The following is a 26655-nucleotide window of genomic DNA, read 5'->3' on the forward strand; positions in this document are numbered from 1 at the left end:
TCTGTTTCTGCTTGCCTTGTCAATTTCTACCATGAGAGGAAATAGCACTGCTGTAAGAGAGAGCTGTCTCTGTCTCGCAGCCATCATGAGGTAGGCCACTGTACCACCCTGAACTTCTCAGCAGAGTCCCCAACACAGGCCCAGAGCAAGCGGCCAAGGGACTGTAAACAAGCCTTCCTGGTGAGAGCCAGAATGAATTCTTGGCTCTTTTAAAGCTGTTTTCTTAGATAGATGGCAGAAAGCAACTAATACAAGCTATAACAATATAAATATAGAGAATTAAAGAAAAAGATTTTAAAAAGACACTAAACATGTGGCTATTTACACCCTTACTGACCTGGACTATGTGATATGCAGTGTAAGGAACAATATAACAAAGTACAGCTTTCAGTAGAATTTTTGTGGCACACTCATATTAAATCATAGACAGATTATTTATTTGGGAATAAAGACATGGAAATTTAGAAGAGAAAATGATGTGCAATCAATAACTGTTGAAATTATAAAAACTTTATTTCACTCTCACTTTAATGAAGTCTTTATAAGCACCATGTCATGGGCCGGCAGTCTAGAAAGAGGAACGGGAATGCTTCAGTTACTAACAAACTGCAAGGCGATGATGTGAAGTTACAGCTACGTGGAGCATGTGAATGAGACCACACTTCGAAAAAGTCACTGGGGAAATCTCATAAAAGCAGGCAACAGGAATCGGGCATCGATCTGTTCACACTTTCTAGGGTAGGAGTCCAAAGCTTGTGCTTGGAAGTATCAAAAAGAACATTGTGTTACCTTGGCAGCTTACAGTGTGCTAAACCTCGTCCCTGAAAGCATCAGTGTTGCCATCCTGAACACAGTGCCAGGCCACAGGTTAAGAAACCCAACTCCTTTCAAGTTTAAAAGCGCTTCCAGGTGCTAGTCCGCACCAGGCAAGCTACCCACAATGTCTTCTGCTGTGCGGATTTCTCTTGTGTAACCACCATGCCATCATTTACCTAATAAAACTTGGGAAAAAAAACTACATTTTCAGCAAAACATTTTAATTTGGTCCTCTATTCAAAGACAATTGCCACGATGTTTTACATAAATTTAATTCACAAGCATGTACACAAGGGAGCCACTCCAAAGAACATCATTGCTTCCTGGTTTATGAATAAAAAGTTTATCCTCTACTTACACTAAACATACAAAAAATAATCTACAAAAATCGTTTACCGTTGATTTTTGCTAAAGAAAAAGCTTTCTTCTGAAACAAAAATGATTGTGTGGTGGTAGTGTTTTAGCCATCAAAAAAGTAATGTAAGTAACCAATAAATATAATGTGCTTCTTTCATATTGACATATTTACACTTGAGTCTTTGGCTTATGGTATTTCCTAAAAAGAACTTTAAATGATCCAGCCATCATTGCACATTAAAAGAAAATAAGCCAGTTATATATATATATTTATATATATTTATACATTTATATAGAGCTCTGCTGCACTTTGAACATATAAAAATGAAATTAGTAAATTCATTTGAATTTGCACAGCTTTTGTTTTCTTCCCCCACTTTAAGGTTCCACAGCTGCTTCTTCTTCTTCTTCTTTTTTTTTTTTTAAAGGAAGGGAAATGCCACTTTCAAAAGTGCATGCAATGTGCGGTAGCTGCTCTACCCAAAGCAGGAGAGAAAAGGCTGTGTGGTCACTGTACAGATGCTGGTCATTTCTCATCGGAATCTGCTTCTTCTTAAAGATAATCTGGGTGGCACAAAATGTGGATGCTCTCATACAGTCATAGAAACCGATCAAGTCCTTTTTATTAAGATACACAACTTTATAAGAAAAATACGTTTGCCTCTCCAATGTAAAAGCCTCCCACCCCCCACATTAAAATCTCTCTGTGCAGGTATCATAGGTCAACAGCCGCTGGCTCGACAGGTGAGACTGGGTCTCTGCTTGGATGCTCCGCACGTGGCCTCACCTAACTATGAGGACTCCAGGTACTCCAAAGCCACATCATAGCAGAAACGATACTGCTCCTGCAACGTGTCAGAACAGAAGGGATGGAAAGTATTAGCAAAGGGCTAATAGTGAATAATAGCATCTATGTGCATTCCTGACATCCAATCTAGACTATTTAAGAGTCGTAAATTACTTATTCTGTATATAACAGGAACCCATCTGGGCACACATATTTTATACTCACGTCTAATGATCTCTGATTAAGAAAAAGGAACAATAGATGTTTAAGAAAAAGAAAAAAAAAGATGTTTTATCTTTGCCCCGCATTTTCTATAATTTAATATACTGCCCAGCATTTTTATGTGGTTAAAATAGTTACACCTCATCATCAGAATGTTTCCCAGCTTACAAAAATGTAAAGAACCAGGACAAGAGCTATCATTAAAAGCAACTGTTAAAAAATCACCTTTATGTACCTCAGTCGATTTTAGTGCAGGACTGAAATAATAATTATCTCAGAGTAAATAAAATAACCATAGTTCACAAGATGATTTTACGGTTAACAGTTTTATGTCCCACAATTCTGAGTCTTTTTAGATTACATAAAAATCTACCACATGGATTGTTTGTTAGATTGCTTTGATATTTTCCTGTTTCTATTGCTGCTGGGGTGTGCCAATGATTCCCTCCACATTCCAAATCATCTCTTCAGATAAAAGAAAGAAAGAGAGGGCAAGGGACAGAGAACCACCCACTGGAAACTACCTTTTGTAATTTCATGTTTTACATTTTCCCACAGTTCATATTCTATCAGAGTGTCACTTAAAAGTTTTTTTAAAAAATTTAGAAATTTTCCAAAAACTTTGAGCTTATTTATGTCTAAAAATTGATTTCTGCTACCTTTCCCCAAATAGTACAACTTGCTTGTTAATCTACCATTTGAGTTAAAACCAGACTTCCTTTGAGTCTAGCCACATACTTAATCCATTATCAAGAACTTAAAAATGTCTAGAGACTATTTTATAAATGGTGACTTACACCATGTAAATCACTGAAAATTTCCTATTCAGTCCAAGCAAGCAGAATTCAGAGAACCTAAAACAAGTCTTATTTCTAATGAGAATATCCAGAGTGTCTAGCACTAAGCATGGCAACACAAATTTCCGAGAGCTGGGTATCAATTTTACTCTAACTACCAAAGGAAGTATGCTTTACATTAGCTCCTACTGGGGGAAATGTACCCAAAGAACTTCAAAAAATGCCTGCAACCAGCAAGTGCCTCTCAATTTTGTTTAACTCTGAATTTCCCTAGCAAACTCGGCCCAAACCCATCACAAACTTAACTAATCATTCATGTTTATTAAGCAGAGCATTCTGTCAGGATTTGTGGGACAATGACTATAAAGAAAAACTGTAACTTACTGGAAGGTTCTAAGACAACTGTTCAACTACAGACTTAAAGAAAGGGTTGTATGTCAAAGATAAATTTGGAGATAAAAGTTCCTTCTGAGGGCAACAGTAATCCTCATGGGACTTGAAATGCTTCAGGCAGAGTATATTTGACAGGTTACACACACCTGGGGAACCCAAGCCATAGCTACCTCCTGTCCATTTAGTATGTAAACACTCTCTCAAATCCACACAGCAGCACCCCGGAGAGGGCAACATCGTCTTGTCCTAGGTGGACTCCCTTATGTGGACTTCAGAAAGGGAGAGGTGAGCTACCACTTGTCAAAGTGAAACAGCACAAACCCTTAGATGTTAGGTCTCAGGAAGCAATGTACCTCCTGTGTGAACAGCCCAGAGCAGGAAGTGGTAAAAACATGCCGGGAGCTTACTGAATCGCCTCTTTTTCTTCTTCTTCTTCTTCTTTTTGTTATCTGATCATCTTGATAAAGTAGGGCAGGCAACAATGATGCTCTGGGTTTTCTGGTTTGCTGTTCTGTGAGTGCCACAGCTGCTCTTCACCTGATCTCACTGTACTGACATGTAACCCCCAAGGGAAACATGTGACAGAGGCCGCAACTGTCTTTTTTTTACTTGGTACACAGCTCCATGCAGGGGAAGCGCCTTACTCACATCAGTCCCTACTTTACAGGCTTTAGGAACTCAGGAGAACTCATGTCACATTGTGTGTGGACTGCACTTTCAAGTGGCTAAAAGCTGAAAACTGCTAGCAAGGGCAAACTGATAATTTACAGTTGTATTAGACAGTGAAGGATTACAGATAAACACTGCAATAAACTTCAGTTACTTTTTCCAAAACACCAGGTGTCAGGTCTGCAGGTATAGGTTAGTGGTAGAATACCTTGCCTATCATGTTTGAGGTCTTGGTTCCATACCTAGTAACATGCACACGCGTGCGTGCGTGCGCACATACACAGTCATACATACACACACACACACACACACACACACACACACACACACACACACACACACACACACACATCCAGGCACCAAAATAAGTCAGATCAAATGAAGCAAATGAATAAAATAGGTGTCTAAGATGCTGAGGTGATCTATGAGCATAAATATGCTACTAGTTAACTCAATATGTTTTAACAAGCAAAAAAAAAAAAAAAAAAAAAAAAAAGAAAGGACTATATTTTAGCTGGATTTATTTTTTCAGAACTGTTTCCAAAAATTTGCCAGAGCACAAATTTATGGACTCTAATGAGAACAAACCCTACACAGTTCTCAAATTAAATGAGCATTTGCTTCATTCAGCAGCTCATATGATAAGCAATGTATTTATATTGGCGGAGGCAGAGTCTCTACGGTCTACCTGTTAGGCACATATTCCAGCAAGCCTCAGTTGTACATCTGACTGAGGTCCTGTGTGTACCTGAAGCCAAACCTGTAAGCAGGCACGTAACTAAGTGTCCCCGAGACCCTCCTAAGATTGTGTGACTCACCGGGGCTTCCACCATGTTTGGCTTGCTATTCCTCAGGGTCTTCACTGCATGGAAAACGTCCACCACGTTTTGCCGCTTCACCATCTCAACAACAATGCCTATAGCGCAGAACATGCCACTGCGGCCACCGCCATTCCTGAGAGCACAGATACCGAGTGAGCACCTTGGGGGGACTCGAACGTCATCTCGTCACATTCACCTGGGAGTGGCAATTTATCTTTAAAATCTTTTTCCATGTCTTTGGGTTCTGCTTTATATTTGTGTATGCATGTGGGGAAGGGCAGAGAGGAAGGGACCAGAGGATAAGGTTAGCTCAGGAGCTTGGTGGCAGGAATATGTGACAGACATAAATTGAGATGTGGAGTTCCTAATATATTTGCAACTGTATGAATCAAAGAGGTTGTCCACACAGGTGCTCGAAAGAGTTAAATCATCTAACAATTGCGTAATTTTAATTATTTTATTGTGTGCATGCGTGTCTGTGTACCTCACGCATGCCATGCCCATGGAGGGCAGAAGAAGGCATCAGATTTCCTGGAACTAGAGTCAGAGAGGGTTGTGAGCCACCAGGTGGGTACTGGAAATCAAACCCAGGTCCTATAGAAACGTAGCCAGTGCTCTTAACTACTGAGCTATCTCTCTAACCCCAACAAGTATATCATATTTACTAGTTAGCAAACAAAACAAAAAAACCCTTAAAATTAGTAGAAGGTTATTCATTCATGAGACTAGAGCTCTATTTTGGAATAAGATCTATGGCAGGTTCGTCAGGATCATCTTCTCAACATAAGCAAAACAAAGGCTAATGAGGAAATGAGTTTTGAGGTTCCATGCAGGGCCAGGGCATGCTACTTTGCCCTACTCACAAGCAGTGGATGATCGTCCGGCCTTCCCCTTCCTCACATTCCTCCTGCCATTTTTCCACCTGCAGTATCAGTTTCAGAAACGAGCGTTTGGAGCCGGGCACTTCCCGATGAGAAGCCCATCCGAGATACTGGAACTGCTGTACCATCAGATAACCCTCCTGTGGCTGGAGAGAAAAGCAGAACTTTATGGGCACCAGGATGAGACTACAAAGGACATTTATACCGGATGGAGTCTAGCTGATGACAGTTCAGATGCTTTTACAGAAACATTCCAAGTTGTATGAACAAGAACATAGGGCATGTCCTTTTTATCTGCCTGTGATGGTTTATATTGATTGTCAATTTCATGGGATCTAGCATCACCTTGGAGACAAATATCTGGGCATGCTTGTGAAGAATTATCTATACTAGGGGAACTGAAGTGGGAAGATCCACCCTCAATTTGGGTAGCAGCATTCCTCAGGCTGGGGTCCTAGACTGTATAGAAAGGAAGAAAGCAAGCTGAACCCAGGCAGCCAACTCTCCCTTCTTCCAGACTGGATGCCATGTGACCAGTGATATTATGCTCTTGTTGCCACGACCCTTGCGGTGACCACGACAGTATCTCTCAAACTGTCAGTTGCAATAAATGTATCTCACCCAATTTGCTTCTTGTTAGGTACTCTGTCACAGAAAAAAAGGAAAATAACTAAGATGCTGCCTCTTCCTCACACCCCAAACCTCACACTCACTTCCTTCTGGTCCAACTTTCCAAAGCCTTTAAAATTCATTGTCTCTTTATGGCCACAACCTACACAAGTTGTGACAACTACTCCCTGGTGATTTCCTTTAATGTGCGTCTACCTCCCTTCCATCCACTCTTAATATAGGCATTATGATTTTGCTGAAGTTTAAAAACGATCTTGTCGTTCTTATATCTAATGGCTTCCTAATGTTTTTAGCCATATCTGCTGTGACCTAAAACTCCTTTTATGATCTGGGTTGCCTCGCCTTCAAACCTCTTTTCCCTCTAAGAGAGCAGTGAGGTTGGAGACACTCATCTTCCTGTACCTTATTGGCCACTTTACTTCTTGCCTTGGGGATTTTGAAGAGGACATCCCTGTTTGTTTTGAAAGCGTCTTACTATAGTGTTCTTCTCACTATCAAGTAGAATAGCTAATTTGATCCAGGTTTGCCTGGGGACTTTCCTGTGATGGCACAGAATCGAAGTATCCTGGGGAAGCTCTCTGTCTCTGGCTATCTCATCATCAAATGATACCCACTAATTCCTCAAATGTTTGCTTAAATACCCCTATCTTCAGAGAAGGTTTCTCTGGTCACTTAGCTGTGTCTGACCATCCAGTTAACCACTTTATATTCTGCACTTCTTCTCTGACACATATACATCATGCCAGTGAATGGATATTTGCATGATTAGTTGTGTGATAGATGCTAGCCTTCTCAGATAATGAATAGATTCCTTAAAGATAAGGAACTCTCTCCTTCCACCTTAAACTATGTATCTTGAGAACTTTGCATGGTACTTTCAAAACAGCAATGCTGTTGGAAGAAAGAGAAACCTAGAATCCCAAGTAGGAAATACAGAGAAGACTATGCAGTATATTGAATGAGCCATATCACAGGGTATCAGATCTTAAATTTTACACACAGGGGCTCATGCGCCTCTTGGTAAGGCATAGGCCCTACCCACTCTCATATGCCACCTGCATACTAAACTCACAATGAAGTGAGCAGTATGAAATAATGATACCGAGAATAAAAACATCAGGTATGAATCAGCACCAGAACATAGCAGAGAGACAACCAAACCAATATATATTCTGGGAAAAAAAAAAAAAAATGAAACGCAGATTTCAAATCTTGTCCTAGAATACTTTCCGTAGAGAGAGCTCAACTCACAGATGAGTTTTGTTTCTGTAGTTGAGCAGTTACAGTTGTTTAGTTAAAATATTACTAGAAAGATATTGAAGCAGATGTGCAGACATAATGAGATTCCATTTAAATTAAAGTCTAAGATACGCACGAATATTATGACATGACTGAATTCATTCCCTTTTTTTTTCTCCACTGAAATGAGTGATAGAATTGGTTATGAGTTTATCCACTGTTCCTAGTTATATACACATAGGCTAATGAACAAGACACGCATATAGTCATTTTGATGTAAGAAACAAGACAGTCCTGATCACATGCTTAAAAATCATAGACTTAAACAGAACTGATGACTTTAAAAACAGGGCAACCTCCTCTTTTCAAAGTGCTGTGTCATGGGGGTTACTATTTTAAAATTCTGCTACCTTGTTAAAAGCTAAGTGCTTTTATTAGTTTCTCTTTGGCTGTTTTTCAAGGAAAGGCCTTCAGCATTACTACTGAACCAAACACATGACTTGTCAGGGAAAGAAAACCCTCTGTGGGACACAAGTGCCACTCAGCTGCTGGCAAAAGGCACAGCGGTGGCAACACGGATTCCTCCTTCACAGCTGGGCAGAGCCAGATGTGGCAGTGTTCAGCGCAGCAGAAGTCAGAACAAGGAGGTGAAGGGCGGGAAGAGACTGAGCGATCGCTGTGGCTGACTTCTCCCTCAGGCTTGGCTTTCCCATCACACACAGGTCCTGAAATAGTGACATGGAAGTCTCCTGTGGTGGCTGGCCTGTTGTACCTTCTGCTGTTATCACGATTATTCTTCTTTTTCACCAGTATGCTTTTTTTTTTTTTCTCTAGGCTGGATGTCAATATTAATAAAGTGTGCCATCATCCTTTACAGAAGTCCACATGTGTGCTCTGGGGCCAGGCCCAGACTATGAAACCTGATTGAGAGACTGCATCTGGATCTGGCTTTCCAGATGGAACATGCTACGGCACTCATCGACTGGAGAACCTAGCTTCCAGCACTTCAAATTTCCTGTGTCTGGAATACCTTTGTCCTGGAACTAAGACATAAGGTGATTAGTGGCTCTGGGCTAGATCATGTGGTGCTTATTAATTCTTCCCCCCCTGTTGTCTGGATAGAATTAGGTCCCATCAGGATCACTATCTACTTGCTCTGAACTAGGTCATTGAGAATGCCCCAAGAAAGACTTACTCTAGTTAGGTTGCATATCCTAAAAATCCGATTGATCACATCACAGTCCATTGAACAAGACATACACTCCACTTGGATAGGGCCATATCGCAGCATCCCTTCTTCTGGCCAGTACTGAGGACAGCCCTAGATGATTAATGTTTGAAAAAGAAAGAAGAGAGGTTTTGTTTTGTTTTAAAGTCCTCTAACGTCGAAAACGGAATTTGTTACTATTCTGCTAGGATGCACCCAGAATCACAGAATCAACCCACGTCCACCCACCTGGGACAAGTCCACTTCATTTAACATCACAATGGAGGTACAGCCATAATCATACACTAATCTCCAGAAGTCTTTCACAGTGTTTGGCAGTGGGTATTGTGTGACGATGAAGGCTGCTGGTTGCCTGTAGCTCTGTAGAGAGACAGGACAGTTGAGAAATAGAAGAACTTAAAATGCAAAGGGGGTGGACATGATCATATTTTCACTGTACACATTTACGACATTGACAAAGAATAAATAAAATGCACCTTCAGGTGTACAAACATATTCAATGTACTCCATTGCAGGACCAAGTAGGTGGCAGCAACTTTCAATAGAAATGGAGCCACAGTGCCGCCTAGGCCACGGGACCACTGGGATGTACTGGAACTGGGGATGAGTAAATGACACAGAGTTTGGTGCCACTAAAGCACTGGAGTCCCAGTTTTATTTCATGGAGGAATGTTAATATAGGACAAACACAGAGGAAGAGATGGATGATCTTCCTCAGGTATAGACCCTTCATGAGGTACCTATTGGGTGGGTTCAATTTCCCAAAGGTAATGAGTCTCTGAAAGGCTCCAAACAAAATAAGCAAAGCATCTCTGCTCTGCCCACACACATATAATTTCTACATGTGTATAAATTAGGCTGGAAGATTATTCTCTTCTCCACTAAGAAAAAAAAAATCACAAGTACCTCAAAATCTTACTGTTATTATGCTGTGCAGAGATCATTAACATGTCCTTTATCAGACAATCCACTTTCTGTGGCTGTAAAAGCCATGTTTATCTGGTCTGGGCAATCTGTCATGATCTATACTAAAACACATTTTTTTAAATGTAATGATTTAAAGCTATACTGGTAAGACTCTGGGCACATCAAGGATGGGGTAACTTTTAGTGAGAGCTTGCTCTTGGATTATTCTGCTCTGTAGCAGAAAAATAAAAAAAGAGCAACGACAATGTACAAAGTAGTCTTTGCGGGAGACTGTAGGACTTTCCACATTCTCTAATTCCATGTTTAGCTACAGATTGACTGAAATGACGTTTAGGAAACCCAACAGGCAGTTGGGTGGCACACGCTTGTTATCCTAGCACTGCAGGGGTGGAGGCTGGAAGATCAGGAGTTCAAGGCCATCCTCCATTACACAGAATGACAGGACATTAGAGGTCAGCTTGGTTTATGTGAGACCCTGTCTTTTGAAGAAGTAGGGGTAGCAACTTAGAAAATCTTGTAATGGTGAGGGAGGGAAAAGACCCCTATGTTTTCCTTGCTACAGTTTCACAGGTAAATTGAAAAAGAAATAAAGGTGATAAATGGTCTCAAGGGATACTGAAGCTAATCAGCTTCCTTGCTTCTTCCCAAGGTAACAAAACAAGATGGCTGATGACGTAATTTCCAGTCCCCTTCCCTCTTCTGTTGATGGGCAGCTGACACAGAGTACGTGCAGGGGTACCTGGCAGTGATGAGCAATGGGACAGGTCAAAAGAGTTCTTTCCTGAAGACAGATTCTGTTCATGTCTTCCCTAGTTATTTCTAAATAGTCCCAGCTAGCTAATACTAAAGAAAACTAATGACCTTTAAATTGCCGGAACACTGAGCATCATAGGGAAATATTTTCAAAATAAAGCCCTACACTTTGGTGGGATACAGCATTCTTTGATTTCAAAATGTATTCCTACTATTCAGAAAAGGTAAGCCATGAATCTTTCCTCTCAAAATAAGATGAAAAATATAACTTGTGAGGTTTTTCTATAGGATAATACAACTATCAGACTTCAAATCTAGAATAAACCTATAAAAATTAGAGTTGCTAAGAATCCCTGGAGGTGCAACCTAAAATCCTTTTCAGAACAATTTGTAATTCACTGACAGTGTCCAGTTTTCCACTCTAGTCCACTTTGTAATTCCAAGAAAAGAAAAGTAGCCAGTGTTCAGTTGAGTTATGTAGCTTTTCTTCAGGGCATTTTACGCTAACAAAGAGTCAGTCTCTTACATCCATAAGAGCAGCATTGATGTAGTTACTGCTCTCTCCATCAATTGTAATTAAAAAAGGCAGACATCTGTCAGGTGGGAGCATGTCCATGAAACGGTTCTTGTCATGGTTCCTTGGCAGGCACGCTATGCTACAGTCTTCAGCTTGGAGTCGAGGGGTGACCGAATTCAGCGTCTAAACAGAAAAGGGAACCCAGGTTAAAAGAGAGCGACCCATTTAATAGCATAACACAGGTCCGTCAAGAATTCAGGAAGCCGCGGGGAAGGTGAAGGGTCTGTGGCAGGCAATGGGAGTCCCTCTGCGACAGGCCGATGGACTTTTTAGTGAGGCTAACGAAGCCTGTAAAGTGAGGCAGCCACAAGACACATTTTAGTCACGTGTCTCTTCTCACTAGGAAAGAAGAGCTCAATAACACAGCACTCTACAAAACACACTGCCCAGTCAAGGAAAACACAAGGGTGATCCACAACAGGAATGATGACCTTCAAATGGGAAGCCACCATTTGCAATGCCATTTTGTCACGCTAAAACACTAAACCCAGAATCCAAGGAGCAGCTTCCAGAGCCACGTGTGAACTCATTTTATTTTATTTTATTTTTTCATATTTAAAGTGTGTATAAAGGCAGTGAACACACTGGAGCTAAGACTAAGAGATTTTAGTACAAATCTCAGCTATTATAATTAATATGCCGATCTCACGTTGAGCATGCCATTGAAGGCCAAAATAGTAAGGCTCCATGGTGGAAAAAAAAAGAAGCTATAAACATAAAAATTATAACCAGATTTGACTGCTATAATATCTTTTTCTCATATTCTTTTCAGAGTATGAACTCATTTGCCCTTCAGGATATAGCAGATATCAGTGCATTAATAAAAAATGAATTCATAATTTACACAATGAAAGACACAAATGTCATAGTTGCAGAAGGGTCAAAGGTTATGCATTTGACTTGAAAGACCTTTTCTAAAAGAGTTATTAATGCCCAGGACAAATTGGAAAAGTTTGAATAGAAACCTTAGAAATAGTCAATACCTGAAATTCATCTTTGAGATGGGAGGAGTTGGTTTGAGAGTCTATTCTAATCATATCAAAATATGCGGCTTTAAATTCACAGACAGGGATGGCAGTCTCTCCACATAAGCAAGCTTCTAAAATGGCATCATGAATAAAAATGTACTGCTCCTATCAAAAGAAAGAAAGCAGACAATTTCATATGAGTTTAGTAATGTTTAGTTTAGAGGAGCTAGAGAATATACCAAAAAGGAACTATTAATTAAGACACCAGTTACTCTATATGATGTGATGAGTTAATATTGATCATATATTTAAAAAAATATGGTAAATTGCATTTGGTAAAAGGTGAAAACCAAAGGAAAAAAAACGATTAAGGGCAGGACAATCTACCTCTGTCTGAACCATATTGATGCGGCGTGATCGTAGAGCTTTGACACAGTTGTAGATGTCCACCACACCCTCCCTTTCAGCCATGTCCAGCATGATGTCAATCACAATGTAGCAGCCTGTGCGTCCAGCACCAGCACTAAGAAATTGAAAGAAGTATGAGAAGCATGTTTCTCTTGGTAAGCTTCAATCTCTATTCAACTTTGAAGCTACATGAAATCAAATTGACTTAACAAAATGCAAACACATAATTTTACATGCCACACAAAAACATACTAATGCACAAATAACTGCGTATGGAGTGTCTGATTTGGCGTGGTGTACTTAGATTGGAACAAGAGTTGCAAATTATTTCCAACACTGAACATAATGTCTACATGTTGTTAAAGTTCCACACCTCTATCACACTGCCTTCATTTCATGTGAATTTAAATGTTATAATTTTATATTATTTTATAATTTCACACTCATGGGACCGAAACCGTATTGGCATCAAGCTAGGGAATTTAACTCTACATCCAATTTCCTTCATGCTCCTGTAGTCAGCTGTCCAACAGCAGGAGGCCGTGCTGTCTCAGCAAGACTCATGTAAACACCAAGGCCACTGATCCCAAAGGCTTCAGATGGGAGATGAGAAGAGCCATAGTTCACAGGAAATGTCAAAGGAGATGGCTGGAGAAGAGAGTGATACTATCAGAGAGGAAGAGCCCCAAAGGGAAAGAATATTTAATGCAGCCGAAGGGAAGCTAAAATTGCCCTGTGAAATAGAGTGTGATCTCTCTCAGGTCACAGCGATAGCTACCCTTTAAAAAATTTATTCTACAGACGTACTTTAGTATTTTCACTGGATGGATGTTTTACCTGTATGTATGTATGTTTACCATGTGTGTGCCTGGTGCCTGTGGACATCAGAAGAGGGCCCTGGACTCCTGGGGTTGGAGATACACACCATTGTGAGCTGCCAGGTAAGTTCTGAGAATTGAACCTGAGTCCTCGGCAAGAGCAGCCAGTGTTCATAACTATTGAGTCAACTCTCGAGCCTGCTAGTCACTCTTCTGTTTCATTTATAAAGCAGAATCATAATATGCCTCGATTATTTCACCCTGTGAAACGTTTAGAGGCAATCAAATAGACAACATAATTGAGGGGCAGTGAAGGGCGGTGCAGGGGGAGGTGCGGGATTCACTACCTAGCCAGTTTCTTCTTTTCTAGACACGCAGAGATGACAGTATGCAAAGGGAAATGGTACTTCTGTTTCTGGGGACCAAGGGGTTCCAGAGCCCTTTTGAAGCAAGCAGCTCATGAGAACACAAAACCCCACGATGAGTCAAGAAGTCCCTGAATTCGAAACCTACTTATCTCATTTTCTAAACGTTTAGCTGGACTAATGGGATTATTCCTTTGTTAGTCAAGTATGGTCATCTCGCATGCACTTGCTGTTCTTTTATGTGCTAGCCAAAGATACGTCAGGGATCACTATTTCCCCCCAACCTTCTCAATCACTGTTTCCAGTATCTGTGACAGGAAAATAATTGAAGAGCGTACATCAGATTTCTGGAGGACTGAAAGGACACTTTTTTTTTTTTCCTTCAGGCTATGTCCCATGTCTGATCCTTATGAGACATGTTCCTTACCTTTGTTTCTTTTCTTTTTCAAGGTCATTGAAATTCTGAAGTGGTTGAATTTTACAGAAAGAAAAAAAAAGACGCCGAAGTTTAATGTACGCAGTAGTTTGGAAGGAGTACTATTTGAGAATGGTGTACAGCCTTCAGAACAGCTCTTCAGAATCTCTGCTTATTTTTCTGGCCCTATCCCAAAACGAGCTATGCAGTTTGCTTTTAGTGTCTCAGATTGCTTTTTTTTTCCCCCCTCAAAGAAGTTTTTAATCAGAAGAAATCTGGATTCAATATTCATGCTTTTGGCATATATCTGCTGAATCTCAGCAATGCGGTTTTTAAGGTCCTCTGATGGATAGTGTTTTGAAAAAGAAAAAAAAAAAGTTATGCACCTGTTTTATAGCCCCAATTCTTGCAATTTAGGCCATTTAGTAATCTCAAATTCAGTTTTAAAAGCTGGGATTCTAGTGGGAATTAAGTGGATTGAGAAAAAAAAAATCTCTATTTTTAACTTACCATTCTACACATTATAGGATCTTCAAATGCGGAAAAAACGGGCCAACAGAGATGTTGCCACTAAGAGGCGCTTTACACACTTGTACCTAAGAGTAACACTATACACCAGGATGACGGTGTGCACTCTGTAAGCTCCTACCTTGTGTCCCACACAAGGCCAATTGTTACTTCTGCTTCCCATTGTGTGTAGTACAGGCAAACAGGAACCTCGTAAGCGACATTTGCGACATTTAGCGGTCATGCTGACAAGCCCGGTCTGGATGCTCTTTTGAAGCTGGGAGCATCACTCACCTGCAGTGCACGACGATGGGCCCAGCACTAGGAGGGTTGGACAGCTTGACTCTCCTGATAAAGGAGAGAAGCCCTGTGGCGTGGTATGGAACCCCATGGTCAGGCCAGCCAGTGAAATGGAACTGTTTGACTTCGCGGATTTCGTTATAGCCCCTCTGTGCAAAGATAGAAAAGAGGGCTTTAGAAAGCGTCCTTAGAGAGTCATTAAACACACTTACAGGTACTAAACTGGAGTGACCATGAAAACAATATTTCGTAAAGTTCTCTTTTTCTTTTTCTTTTTTTACAGGATACTGGTCTAACATGGCTTGGGAACGGAATCTTTATCGCCAGAGAACTGCCCGCAAAGACACTTGGTTTTGCTCGCTTTTCTGGGTAAATTTTTATTTGCTTTGACAGCTTGCCTCTTACTGGGAGTGACACCACATGAAATTATTGGGGGGACAAGGGAGAAATGGAAGAGCCCTCCTGACCTCGTGCACCGAGTTCTCAAGCGGCGATTTCAATACCTTGCTTATCCATGTTGAAAATGGTTTTGAAGCATAGTATGTTGGGATTTTCCAGGACAGTGCTACACTAGATTGGTTTGTGAAAATACACAGGCAGCTAAACCGTTCTCTGGGTAAATGATTTTTCTCAGCTCTGTGAAATAATTTGGCTCACCAAGTATTATCTATAGTAACAACACAATAAAAGAAGTGAAGCATCCTCTGTTATTTCTCTCTCCTTTCAGGTTAATCGAAGAAAACCTTATAAAGGTTGCTATAAAACCCTCTCCCGTTTCATAAGAGAAACCTGAGGTTGGAGGGAGCATCGAAACTGTAAATATAATACTGAAAAATTTATTTTTAAGAATCTGGATTCCTACACAAAAAATCTATATCAATCTAACTTTACTGTGAGCTACCAGTGAAGATATTAATCTTACTTGTTCAATCAGAAAAAGCAAAAATTTATGAACTAAATAAATCAATTTGAGAATGGCAGTTTATCTTCCTAGTCTGTCTTACAGAAACCAGTGTGATCAAAACCTTGGGAGCTACGGATCATGCCTTATAATTCTTTCCAACTTTAATTCCTAGCACACTATGCTACATGAAGAAGGGATCTACAAAAAAACCTTAACAGTCCCATGACAAAAGTCATCCTGAAATCACAAAAAACGGGAAAATCACCTTCTTTTTTGCTACTTTCCACACCCTCTATATTAAACTACCTTGCCAGAGTGGTTGCACGGGCTGTGTGTGCTCCCTTCTCCTTGACATGGCAGAAGACGGCCTTTTAAAGACTAATTTTCCCTATCTGCCCGTAAACATCCCATCAGGAATCTTTTATTGCAAATTTTCTTTGTAGCTGAGATGTAGCTCAATGGTAGAGTGCTTGCTTAGCACGCACAAGGCATGGGTTCAATCCCAAGCACTGTACAATAAACAAACAAATAAATAAATGGAATTTCCGGCTAATGACCAAGCATGTGCTCCACTTCCAAAACCTGCTTTAAATTACACATAACAGAAAGAAAAAAGTCCCAAGAGTCTAGTGGCATGCTGTTTAGAACTGGGTTAAGCCTATGTGATGACTGTGACCTCATGTATTCCAGTCTGGGACACAGTTGTCTGATCATTCACATCTCATTTTATGACAGCTGATATTAACCAAATATATTTTGTTGATTTTTAATTGTCTTCTCTGACTGGAAAAGGATTATTCCTTTGGAATAATGGGAAAAGCACATTATTTAAAAGGATGAAAGAAAAAAAAAATCTCAACTACAAACCCATAGTTCCATTTCAATAGTAAATTTAACAATTATTCTTTTTCATTCCTCCTACCATCTGTTCACCCTTATCTTTCAGCCAGTTTCTGAGAAATAATATTTGCTGGACAATTGGTGGGTCTGGACCAAAATTCATGTCTGTATGTCCAAGTTTATGCATGATTTTTAAAGCAACTTTTCTAAGAGTAAATGTAATTATAGTAGCGTATTCCCTATGCTTTATTATCTGGTGTATTTTATACAATATTTGAAAATTTTCACTGTCCTTCATTTAGAATTAGAGAGTTAGGTATTTTATTGATTCTTTTAAGCAACCGGGCTTTAAATGTATTTTTCCTGGTTGGTGTTCCTCTTTAATCTATAATTTGTCTTTATGCTATAGGTATTTTTCTGGTTTCTAATTTTGTAATATTTTGTGTGTTTGATGATTTGACTATTTCTCTACTACATGTTTACAGTTATCTAGAATTTTACAATAATACAGATGAAGTTATTACATATAAATAAATTCCTAAGGATAGACTTATGATAGATAAATGCATCAAATGCCTAAAATGTTTAAAAAATTCTACAGAACAACTGCTACACTGATTTTTAGAGACTTAAGGTACTTGAACTCTGATCATTAACAAATGCAGTATCTAAGTGATCATACACAATCAATGAGGATTATTATTCTTTTTAAAAACTCTTGCTCATTTGAAAGTACAAAATGGTTTATCCATATTCATTGACCATTCTCCATAGGCGTTTAGTAGCTGCCTGTATTCAGAGTCTAGTGTTTTCATTTGCATTAACACTATAGGTTGATGTTACTGATATTCATAGATTTGTGTGCACCATTGTTTACATGTTTGTGACTTCTACTATCCATTAAGCACTTCTGCAGTGTCCATGGTTCTGTGCCAGAGCCCATCTTTTAAGAGTGTGTTCCCTCTTGCTTCCTTAAGTTCTTTGCCTTAAACTCAGTGGGTCACGACACAAATAAACATTATGAGTTTAGGAAAAGGAGATAGGGTTGACAGAGGTGGGAGGTGATAAGAATTAGAATGCATTTTATACTATGAAAATATAAAAAAATTAATTAATGAAAACAAAACAAAACATTGATGAGGTATTCTCAGCATCAAAGCCCTCCAATGGCCACCTAACTCACACACTAACATCACTGGGATGGCCAAACTGGCCTCAATGTCTGGCTCTGTGATTCTTTTGTCCTGCATATGTCCTTTCCCTTGACTTACCAATCTCTGACATCTGATCCATGAGCCCCTTCTCAGAACAGGAAAATTTAAGGCTTAAGGCTATGATGTGACTCAGCTCTTTCAGGGAAACCTTCCCCTGACGTAATCTCACACACTCACTTCTGTCAAGTCTGCATACCATTTTAAATTTGTTCTTCCCCATAACCCTAATTTTGTCAAACTTCTCCTCTTCTACCTCAGTAATATTTCCTGTTTCAATTTCCAAAGGCTGTTCTATCACAGTGCTCTGCAGCTATACAACATAGTCTCTCTTTACAGTTATTATCTGCCCCCCCTTCAGGTGAGGCACAAGAGTAGGGATTTTAATATGTGTCCCAAGGCTTAACTCTCAAATAAGAATTTATAGATTGCTGACTGGGTTGGGTGGCACATGCTTTTACTCTTAGCACTTGGGCGGCAAAGGCAGGCAAATCTCTGTGAGTTTGAGGCTAGCCTGGTCTATATAGTGAGTTCCAGGATAGGCAGAGCTATGTAGTAAGACCCTGTTATGAAAAAGATTAAAAAACAAACAAACGAACAAACAAACAGAAAACAACCCCCCCAAAAAAAACCAACACTCCCCTCCAAAAACAAAAACAAAACAAAACAAAACAACAACAACAACAAAACCCAAATGATTTGTAGATTAATGGATGGATGGGTAGATGGATTTCTTAGTAATTAAAACAAAACCTGGCAGTGGTTTTGAAAAAGTTGCAATATTCATATTTTCAATAGAAGTTTTTAGTGCTTACCCTTTCCAAGGTGAATGTCCTAACTACGTATTCAGCAAGGGGTTCCATTTCTACACAGGTCACTTTGAAGTCACCATACACCTCAGTGTCATCAGGCCAATATTTATAGCATTTAACCTAATGATGGAAAGAATGCATAGGTACAGATTTATCTGAAAACACACACAGTAGCCAAGACGACTTGATTCTGATGATGGATTTAGTCTACAGGGCAAACACAGCCAAGAGAATGTCACACTATAAACAGACTGTGCACTTCCAAAGACTTTTACGTCTAATAGCTAAGTTATATCTCAGTACAAAATTCAAGCTTCTAACATTTCCTCCACTCATCCCTTTATAAGTGGTTCAATTCCAAGTGGTCCTCCCTACACACACAAACACACACAGACACAGACACACACACACACACACACACACACACACACACACACACACACACACACACGATCAATGCTGCATAGATACTGTACGTTGTACAAACATGTAACAGTAATAAATAGAGAAGAGATTGTAAATTTGGGGACAGGATGTAAGAAAGGAGTTGTAGGAGGCAGGGGAGTGGCCATGAATAATCAATGAGAAATCAAATATTTCTCATTCATTGAAGTTCACTTAGGAGAATTCAATTGAAATGTTCTGTGTATGAAATATTCTTTTTTTATTACTTAAATTTACTCATTTATTTTTACATCCTGATCTCAGTTTTCCCTCCCTTCTTTCCTCCTATCTCCCCTCAATCCCCTTCCCCCAGTCCACTCCTCCTCTGTTTCTGTTCAGAAATGGGCAAGCCTTCCATGGGTATCAACAAAGCATGGCATATCAAGTTGAGGTAGGACTAAGCTCCTCCCCTTGTATTGTGGCTGGGCAAGGCAATCCGATATGAGAAATAGGTTCCCCAAACCCTGCCAAAGCATGAGGGGACAGTGCTCCCACTGCTGGGGGTCCCACAAGTAGACCAAGCTAAATGACTGTCACACATACATAGAGTGCCTAGGTCAGTACTATGCAGGGTCTCTGGCTGTTGGTCAAGACTCTGTGAACTCCTATGAGTCCACATTTTTTGCTTTTGTGGGTTCCTTTGTGATGTCCTTGACGTCCCTGGCTCCTATAATACTTCTTCCCTCTCTTCAGCAGGATTCCCCGAGATCAGCCCAATGCTTGGGTGTGTGGGTCTCTGCACCTGTTTCCATCAGTTACTGGGTGAAGGCTCTCTTACACCAATTGGGGTAGTCACCAATCTGTTCTTCAGATTGGTGTGGATTGTCGCATGAAATATTCTTAAACTAGTGGATGATATTCTCTAAGTGAGTTGATTATTCCTTTTCAAGAATATTCATATATATAAAAAAATAAATATAGTTTTCTCTTACCCGGCCAACCTCCACTAAATTAGTTACCATCACGATACAGGCAGACTGTTCTTGCCACACCATCCTCCAGAAGTCATACACGGTCTCATGAACTGGGCCTATAAAGAAATGATTTTTCATACTGTGTTATCAGAGACACTTTATAGTTAATAAAAAGTTTAGACAACATAAAAGGTAGTGTACATGAGATAAGCTAAAAAAGATAAAAGTCTAATTCAGATTACCACTAGAACCACTTAATTTCAGTTCATATCGGAATATATACGAGACGAAACATCAAAGGCATGTATAGATTTTTTTTTCAATTTGTCTCCTATACTTAGCAATCCGTAGGAAGGTACCACTACTTTCTAAGGTGTTTATCACTGCCACTGTGGCACTGGACTGGACCTGTACATATACGTGGAAACAGAATTCTCTGGAGACTTGTTAGAGGAGCAGCAGACATTGCCAATTAAATAAATGTCCACCATTTATGAATAGTGCATGAGTTAAAGTAAATGACATATCCTTATATCCTATTATTATTATTACTATTATTCTACATGATTATCTAACTGCAAAGGCATGTGCCGGGCTATCAGTCACTCACAACCACAAAACTGGTGTATGGTTCCACACAAAGTGCCTATTTCTAACTATAAAGAATATTCAATTAAACTCAATTACTAAAACAAAAGGGAAAATCCAGACAAATTGACCTCTGCTAAAAGGGCAAATGTCAGGAGACAGATTTAACTCCTTGGTAGCATTTGCCTATCAGGCACAAGGCCCTGGGTTCTGTCCACAGCACAGAAGGAAGAGACTAGCAAAGGAAAGAAAAACACAATAAAAACCAGGTAAAAGAGAAAACGTTTTTTATCATGCATGCTCCTCTCTGGATGGCTAGGGCACATTTTGAAGAGATTACAAATTTGTTTGCTTGTTTAGATACTTTCATTTCCTGGTGCACCATGATCGAATCAACCTAGTTTGTTTTGATTTTCCATACAAAATAGACTTTACTACATTCCCTTAGGTCTATGTTTTGTTTTAGTCTTGATTTGTCAAAAACTGCCAGATGACAGTATATCTCATCCTAACTATTGGGCTTGTGTCTTGTTGCTGACAAAATTGGATGCAAGATGTCAGTCACCCGAGGCAGGGAGAATACTCACTTCATGTTCATCAAAAATAAGTAGTTCCTCTTCCCAACACTATTGACCAGTGCATTGGGATATTTAATCATCAAAGTTTGAATCCCAGAAACAATCAGGATTATAATTAAAAAAAATCAAGATTAAGTTTTTCTAAGTTCTGGACAAGTATTTACATTAAACAAATTAGGAAGAGTCAAGTGATTTTTTTTTTTAAAAGATAAAATTACAAAATAAAATTTCTACTGGATAATAATAAAGTTAAACATAATACTTAATATAAATAAGTATAAATATAGTATTCAAAGGGCAAAGTTTTACCTTGAGTTGCAATGTAGTGGCTTGGTCTCTGGTAGCCCTAAAGTAGGGAAGCAAATTGGTTATCATTTTACATAGGTATCCGAAATAAATAGATGAAGGCATAAAAAGGGGAAGATAACCACTTCTCAAGATCAGATTGTTATAAAAAAGACCAGACTGAGTAGTGAACACAGGGTCCACATCTCAAACCTACATTATGTAAAAGGGAACAGAAGACAAGGCTTAATTATATTAAAGGCTCTGATTAGAATTTAAATCATATAATTGAATTTTGTTTGTTGCAGAATAACCTCAGAGATTGAGTTCAGTTTCACTAAAATGTTTATGCCTTCATATAAATTTTAAATCACTCATTCCTGGGAAGATTCTGTTCAAAAACATCAACACACCGCATTACAAATGGACAAGGACATATTAGAACCAGAAAAAAAAAAAAAAAGAAAGAAAGAAAAGAAAAGAAACAGAACATTCCAATGTTAGAGCTGGACAATGCATGTGTGCTCAAATCAAAGTCCTGCTGAAATTGATTCCTATTCTTTTTGGTACTATTTCTCTTCTGTAACATGTTCAGGAATCCATAGGCACTATTTTGTGTGTGCTGATAATGCAATTTACACACACACAACTTAAGTACACACACATATATAGGAAAGAAAGTTTTTGAAACTGCACTTTTTCTTGAAGAAAGATTTCAGGGCTTACTTTTCAGTGCACACACTCTGTGCACAAACATTTAATACTGCTTCAGTGAATTCTTCCTGGTAAAGAACGATTTGTTTGTTAGTTGCTCTCAATGGGTCAGCTTGCCACAGATGTGTTGAAAAAAGATTGATGGCATGAGAGGGTTAAGTTGTAAATTTGTTTGCTTTTACCAAAGGATTTAGGAAGAATCTGTTAAGATGTGTCCATATTTGGTATGGGCAGCTCAGTACATATATAGTGCATGTGGAATGCGGAAGGCAGTCTCTGACCTAAGATGGAACACAGTGTGCATCATAGTGTTGTAAATACTGAAAATTAAAATTATTATTATTATTTTTTTGAGACAGGTTCTCACTAACCCTGTCTGGCCTGGAACTTGCTATATAGCAGGCTAGCCTCAAACTCACAAAAATCTACCTGTCTCAGACTACTAGGTGCTGGGATTAAAGGCTTGCATCATCACACCCAGTTGATTTTGATTTCTTAGTAAGCCAATACAGCATAATGTTTCATGGAAATGGGTTTCAAAGTTTCATAAGCATTTCATGCTCTGTTTTAAATGAGATCCACCAACTGCAGGTGTATTTTTTGTATAAGATACAAACAAGAAAAGGTAATTATAAGACTGTATTGTATTTAGCTAAAATATTCTGGGATCTTAACAGAGTTGTATAACAAATCTTATTTAGAATAAAGTTCATATAATAGTATTATATTAAGGCTCCAGTGTATATCTGTCATGGCAGAAAGCCCAGGTTAAACTAAATAGCTAAGAACAGTTACAAAGTTGTAAGAAAAATTCTGATGTCTTTTTTAGTTTCCCATGTGTCGGACAACACTTAAAAACTTTATGAAAATAAAATTATGATGAAAAATTAACCAGTAAACTTATATACTATTCTTAATACATTAAATTAATTAGTTATAAATATCAAAATAACTGTAAAAGATGAAGTTCACAAGTTCACAAATATCCTATTTGCAGTATTTAGAAGAGGTGGGGGTTTATACGGCATCTCTATATGACGGTATATGCTGTAATACTCCATTACACTTTGACTTAAAAGTATGCATGCTGTAATTCATTTCATTCAGAACTTGGGTTCTTAATTATTAACAGCTGAAATCTGGCAAGTGCTAGATACATGTTAGTCACTGTACTAGATGGTCAACATGCATTACTCCAATACATTTTCAAACAAATTGATGGGCCTGAAACTATCAGGATCTCAGTGTGCAGTCGAGAAAAGTGAAACAGAGAGGCAAATAGCCTTCCCAAGATCTCCAGGGTGATTTATTATTCATGTTTATGTTGTTTCATTTATGTGAGTGTTTGCCTGATGAATGCATGATGTGTACCCTATGAGTGCTTGGCTTTCAAGGAATCCCCAAGAGGGTATAAGATACCCTAGACCTGGAGTCATGGATGGTTGTGAACTGCTTATGGTTGCTGGGAGCCATAGCTGGGTTATCTGCAATAACAAGTGTTCTTAAGTGCCAATGCATCCATCTCTCTAGACCCTCTGGTGTAATTTTAAACCAGGTAATAGAGCCAAAGAGCCAGACCTTACATACAAGGTAATTTGGTGCTTCTTGGTCATATTTTTTATTTTGTTTGACAATTACTTTCCCTTAAATAATTTCCCTGTTCATATGTATAACCAAAATTTAACAGTGCAATATGTACTGAAAACAGACTTTAGTGGTATGATTATATATATATATATATATATATATATATATATATATATATATATGTGATATATATGTTTCAAATATAATACGGAAATCATTTTTGCCCTAAGAATTTTATTGCTTTACAAACCAATATCACACACCACAAAATAGTCTTCCTACTACTGTATTTCTTTATGTATTTAAGATAGGGTCTTAGTTAGCCCAAGCTGGCCTTGAATTTGCTATGTACTTCAGGATGCCTGTGTACTCCTGATCCTCCTGCTTCCACCTCCCAAGGGCTGGGATTCTAGGCATGAGCCACCATACCTGGTTTATGCAGTATTTGGGATTGACTGCATGCTCAACAAGCATTTTTACCAACTGAGTCACATCCCTGGCCCCATTCTTATCTTTCAATATCAAAAGTCAATATAAAAAATGAAATTTCAAAAAACCACTAATACACATCATACTATCCAGCTTCTCACATATGCTTGGGGAGGGTAAGAATAAAAGCCAGAGACAGAAATCATCAACAAAGAAAATTCAAATGCATAATAAACTGTTGAAGCCAAAAATAGCCCTGTTTTGCTACACAAGAAAAGGGAAGGAGGTCAAATAGTTCTTTACACACGTAAAATAAATACAAAAAATAAAAAGGAACACAAATATACTGTATGAGACTAATTAGGAGATGCATGCAGAAACAACTAGACTAAGCATTAGTAGTCACTGTGATTAAGGGTATTTATATTAAATATTTATCATAGGGTGCTGTTATGTACATATAGTGGTACTTACATCCCTGTACAGCCAAATCTACAGCCCAAACCAAAGTCAGATGAGAAAGAAAGCACAACAGCGTCAGTAAGTACTAGGATGTAGAACAAGGAAAAGTGTACAGTTGGTTCTTTACTTTAAAGCTAGCAATCAAGTCATAGGCAATAACAAGCATCGAGTTCACAGGTGGGAGCTGATACAGTGGGCGTACGATGGAAATGCCCAGGAAGGACACTTACATCGATGTAGTTGGCGTTAATGTAATCTGAAGAAGGATCATCCTCCACGGGTTGTAGAATGACTCTGGAGTGATCATCTGAAAGGTTCAAATAATCAAATGCAAGCTATTCCAGTTCGTCTATTTTGAGACAATGTCAGGAATAAAGGCTTAGGGATGAATTTGGTCTTTATATATCTACACTCACAACACTCTGCATTATTATCAAATCAGTCATTTGTGAGAACTGGCAGAACTATATGAAGCTCACTACTTATTCCAGTTACAACTATGAACACGGACTCAATGGCTTGTCTTCAGATTAGGAAGTTTATAGGCAGAATGACTGTCTGAAGGGGTCTTCATTTGAGCCTCAGACTTGACTATGGAACTTGTGTGGCTTCTAATTTTGTTTCTCAGGAATGTTTTTAGCTGGGGGAGTTCCCTTTCTTCTGGATTTTATAGAAGACTGAGCCACAGAACTGTAAGTTTTGAACCTGTTCTTCCTTCCTCCCTTGAGAGACAGGTTAGATTTTAATGTATTTTAGATAGTTTAAAATGATTTCAACTCAGTGTAGACTGGCTGAAGGAAATTGGCAGGTAATTACAAGTCAGACCATCTGTTCTCCTCAGTACTCCCAAGGTTGCCCCTGGTGATGATGACTTGGCTTTTTTGCATGTACTCCTCATGAAGACATCATCTGAATGGAAATTCTGAGTGACTAGTGACTTGCAGTACTGTACTTCAGCTATTGCCTTCAGGTGAGGGGGGTAAGGGCATGTGGAACAAACACCTCGGCAACCTTGTCTCTAATCCACCAATTCATAAGTGAAAAAAAGTTTGGCACTCTCCCAATATTCTTAGACATTTGGTAACAACCCCCCATGGATTTATATAACAAACTTAAAACAGCAAGTTTCTTACAGGGTGGAGAGTGAGGATGGCAATTTCAGTAAGCTAACATTGTTTTTAGTATTCTATAGATCACTTAACAGACAAGCATGTCCCCGCCCCCCTCCCCCCACAGGATTCCCTAAATTCAAAACCATGAAAGTTGCAACTCACTGTACATCTTTATACATGTAATATTTACACATATCAAGAGTCCTGAGGGAACTTACACACAACGCCCTAGAATTTTCTAAATTCAAAACCATAAAAGTTGCAACTCACTGTCCATCTCCATACATGTAATGTTTACACACATCAAGAGTTCTGAGGGAACTTACATGCGATAATGTTTCCATATCGGTTTTTTGCTCTGTTTTGATCTTTTTTAGCTACATCCCAAGATGCTGATTGACCTTCAAAGAAGCTCTGAGAAAAAAAGTTAACAAGCAGACTTAATTTAATTTTGTTTTTCACAACAGGTTTATCTGCTCTAAAATTAAAAATAGTAAAAGCCACATTGGTGGTGGTGGTGGGCTGGGCTGACTACAGTAGTTAAGTACATTTCCTTCTCTGTCCTCAAGCCTGGTTTGTGGGATGCAGGTTTGTTCATGTTAGGTTGGTGGAACTTATATAAAAGACTGGCAATAATTTTAGAGAAACATAGAATCTTGAAAATCTTTCAATTTTAAGATAGCTATAATTTTGTGAGTTACAAGTAGAAGAAGCATCATTCTTTTTCAAAACATTCTAAATAACAATACACCCAAACTTGCAAAACTACTTTTAATGACGGCTATCCTTTCAAATGTGTGCTCATCAGCACTTATAACAAGAAAAAAAAAATCACTTTGCTCCCATAATTCTTTACTCATGTACAATCTGTCCTCTTTTTTCTCTTTGAAGGTCATG

General features: G+C 38.9%; 1 protein-coding gene across 15 annotated transcripts in view; it reads right to left on the reverse strand.

Moving 5' to 3' along the window:
- Nucleotides 1-494: 494 nt before the first annotated feature.
- Ptprk (protein tyrosine phosphatase receptor type K) overlaps nt 495-26655 on the reverse strand; it is a 539557-nt gene continuing 513396 nt past the window's right edge. For 8 of the 15 annotated variants that reach the window (XM_028877352.2, XM_028877357.2, XM_028877354.2 and 5 more), the window contains 15 exons: nt 26085-26172; nt 24877-24953; nt 24659-24676; nt 21479-21515; nt 20022-20119; nt 18649-18765; nt 14873-15027; nt 12453-12588; nt 12081-12230; nt 11047-11220; nt 9069-9200; nt 8808-8933; nt 5726-5889; nt 4860-4995; nt 495-2018 (listed from right to left, as the gene is read on the reverse strand). In XM_028877352.2, the coding sequence (XP_028733185.1) occupies nt 1965-2018; nt 4860-4995; nt 5726-5889; nt 8808-8933; nt 9069-9200; nt 11047-11220; nt 12081-12230; nt 12453-12588; nt 14873-15027; nt 18649-18765; nt 20022-20119; nt 21479-21515; nt 24659-24676; nt 24877-24953; nt 26085-26172 (1662 nt within the window). In that variant the 3' untranslated portion in view covers nt 495-1964. The remainder of the gene's footprint in view (nt 2019-4859; nt 4996-5725; nt 5890-8807; nt 8934-9068; nt 9201-11046; nt 11221-12080; nt 12231-12452; nt 12589-14872; nt 15028-18648; nt 18766-20021; nt 20120-21478; nt 21516-24658; nt 24677-24876; nt 24954-26084; nt 26173-26655) is intronic. The other 7 variants (XM_028877369.2, XM_028877355.2, XM_028877368.2 and 4 more) reach the window with 3 other exon arrangements.

Source organism: Peromyscus leucopus, chromosome 8a, assembly GCF_004664715.2.
Source record: "Peromyscus leucopus breed LL Stock chromosome 8a, UCI_PerLeu_2.1, whole genome shotgun sequence".
Taxonomy (NCBI): domain Eukaryota; kingdom Metazoa; phylum Chordata; class Mammalia; order Rodentia; family Cricetidae; genus Peromyscus; species Peromyscus leucopus.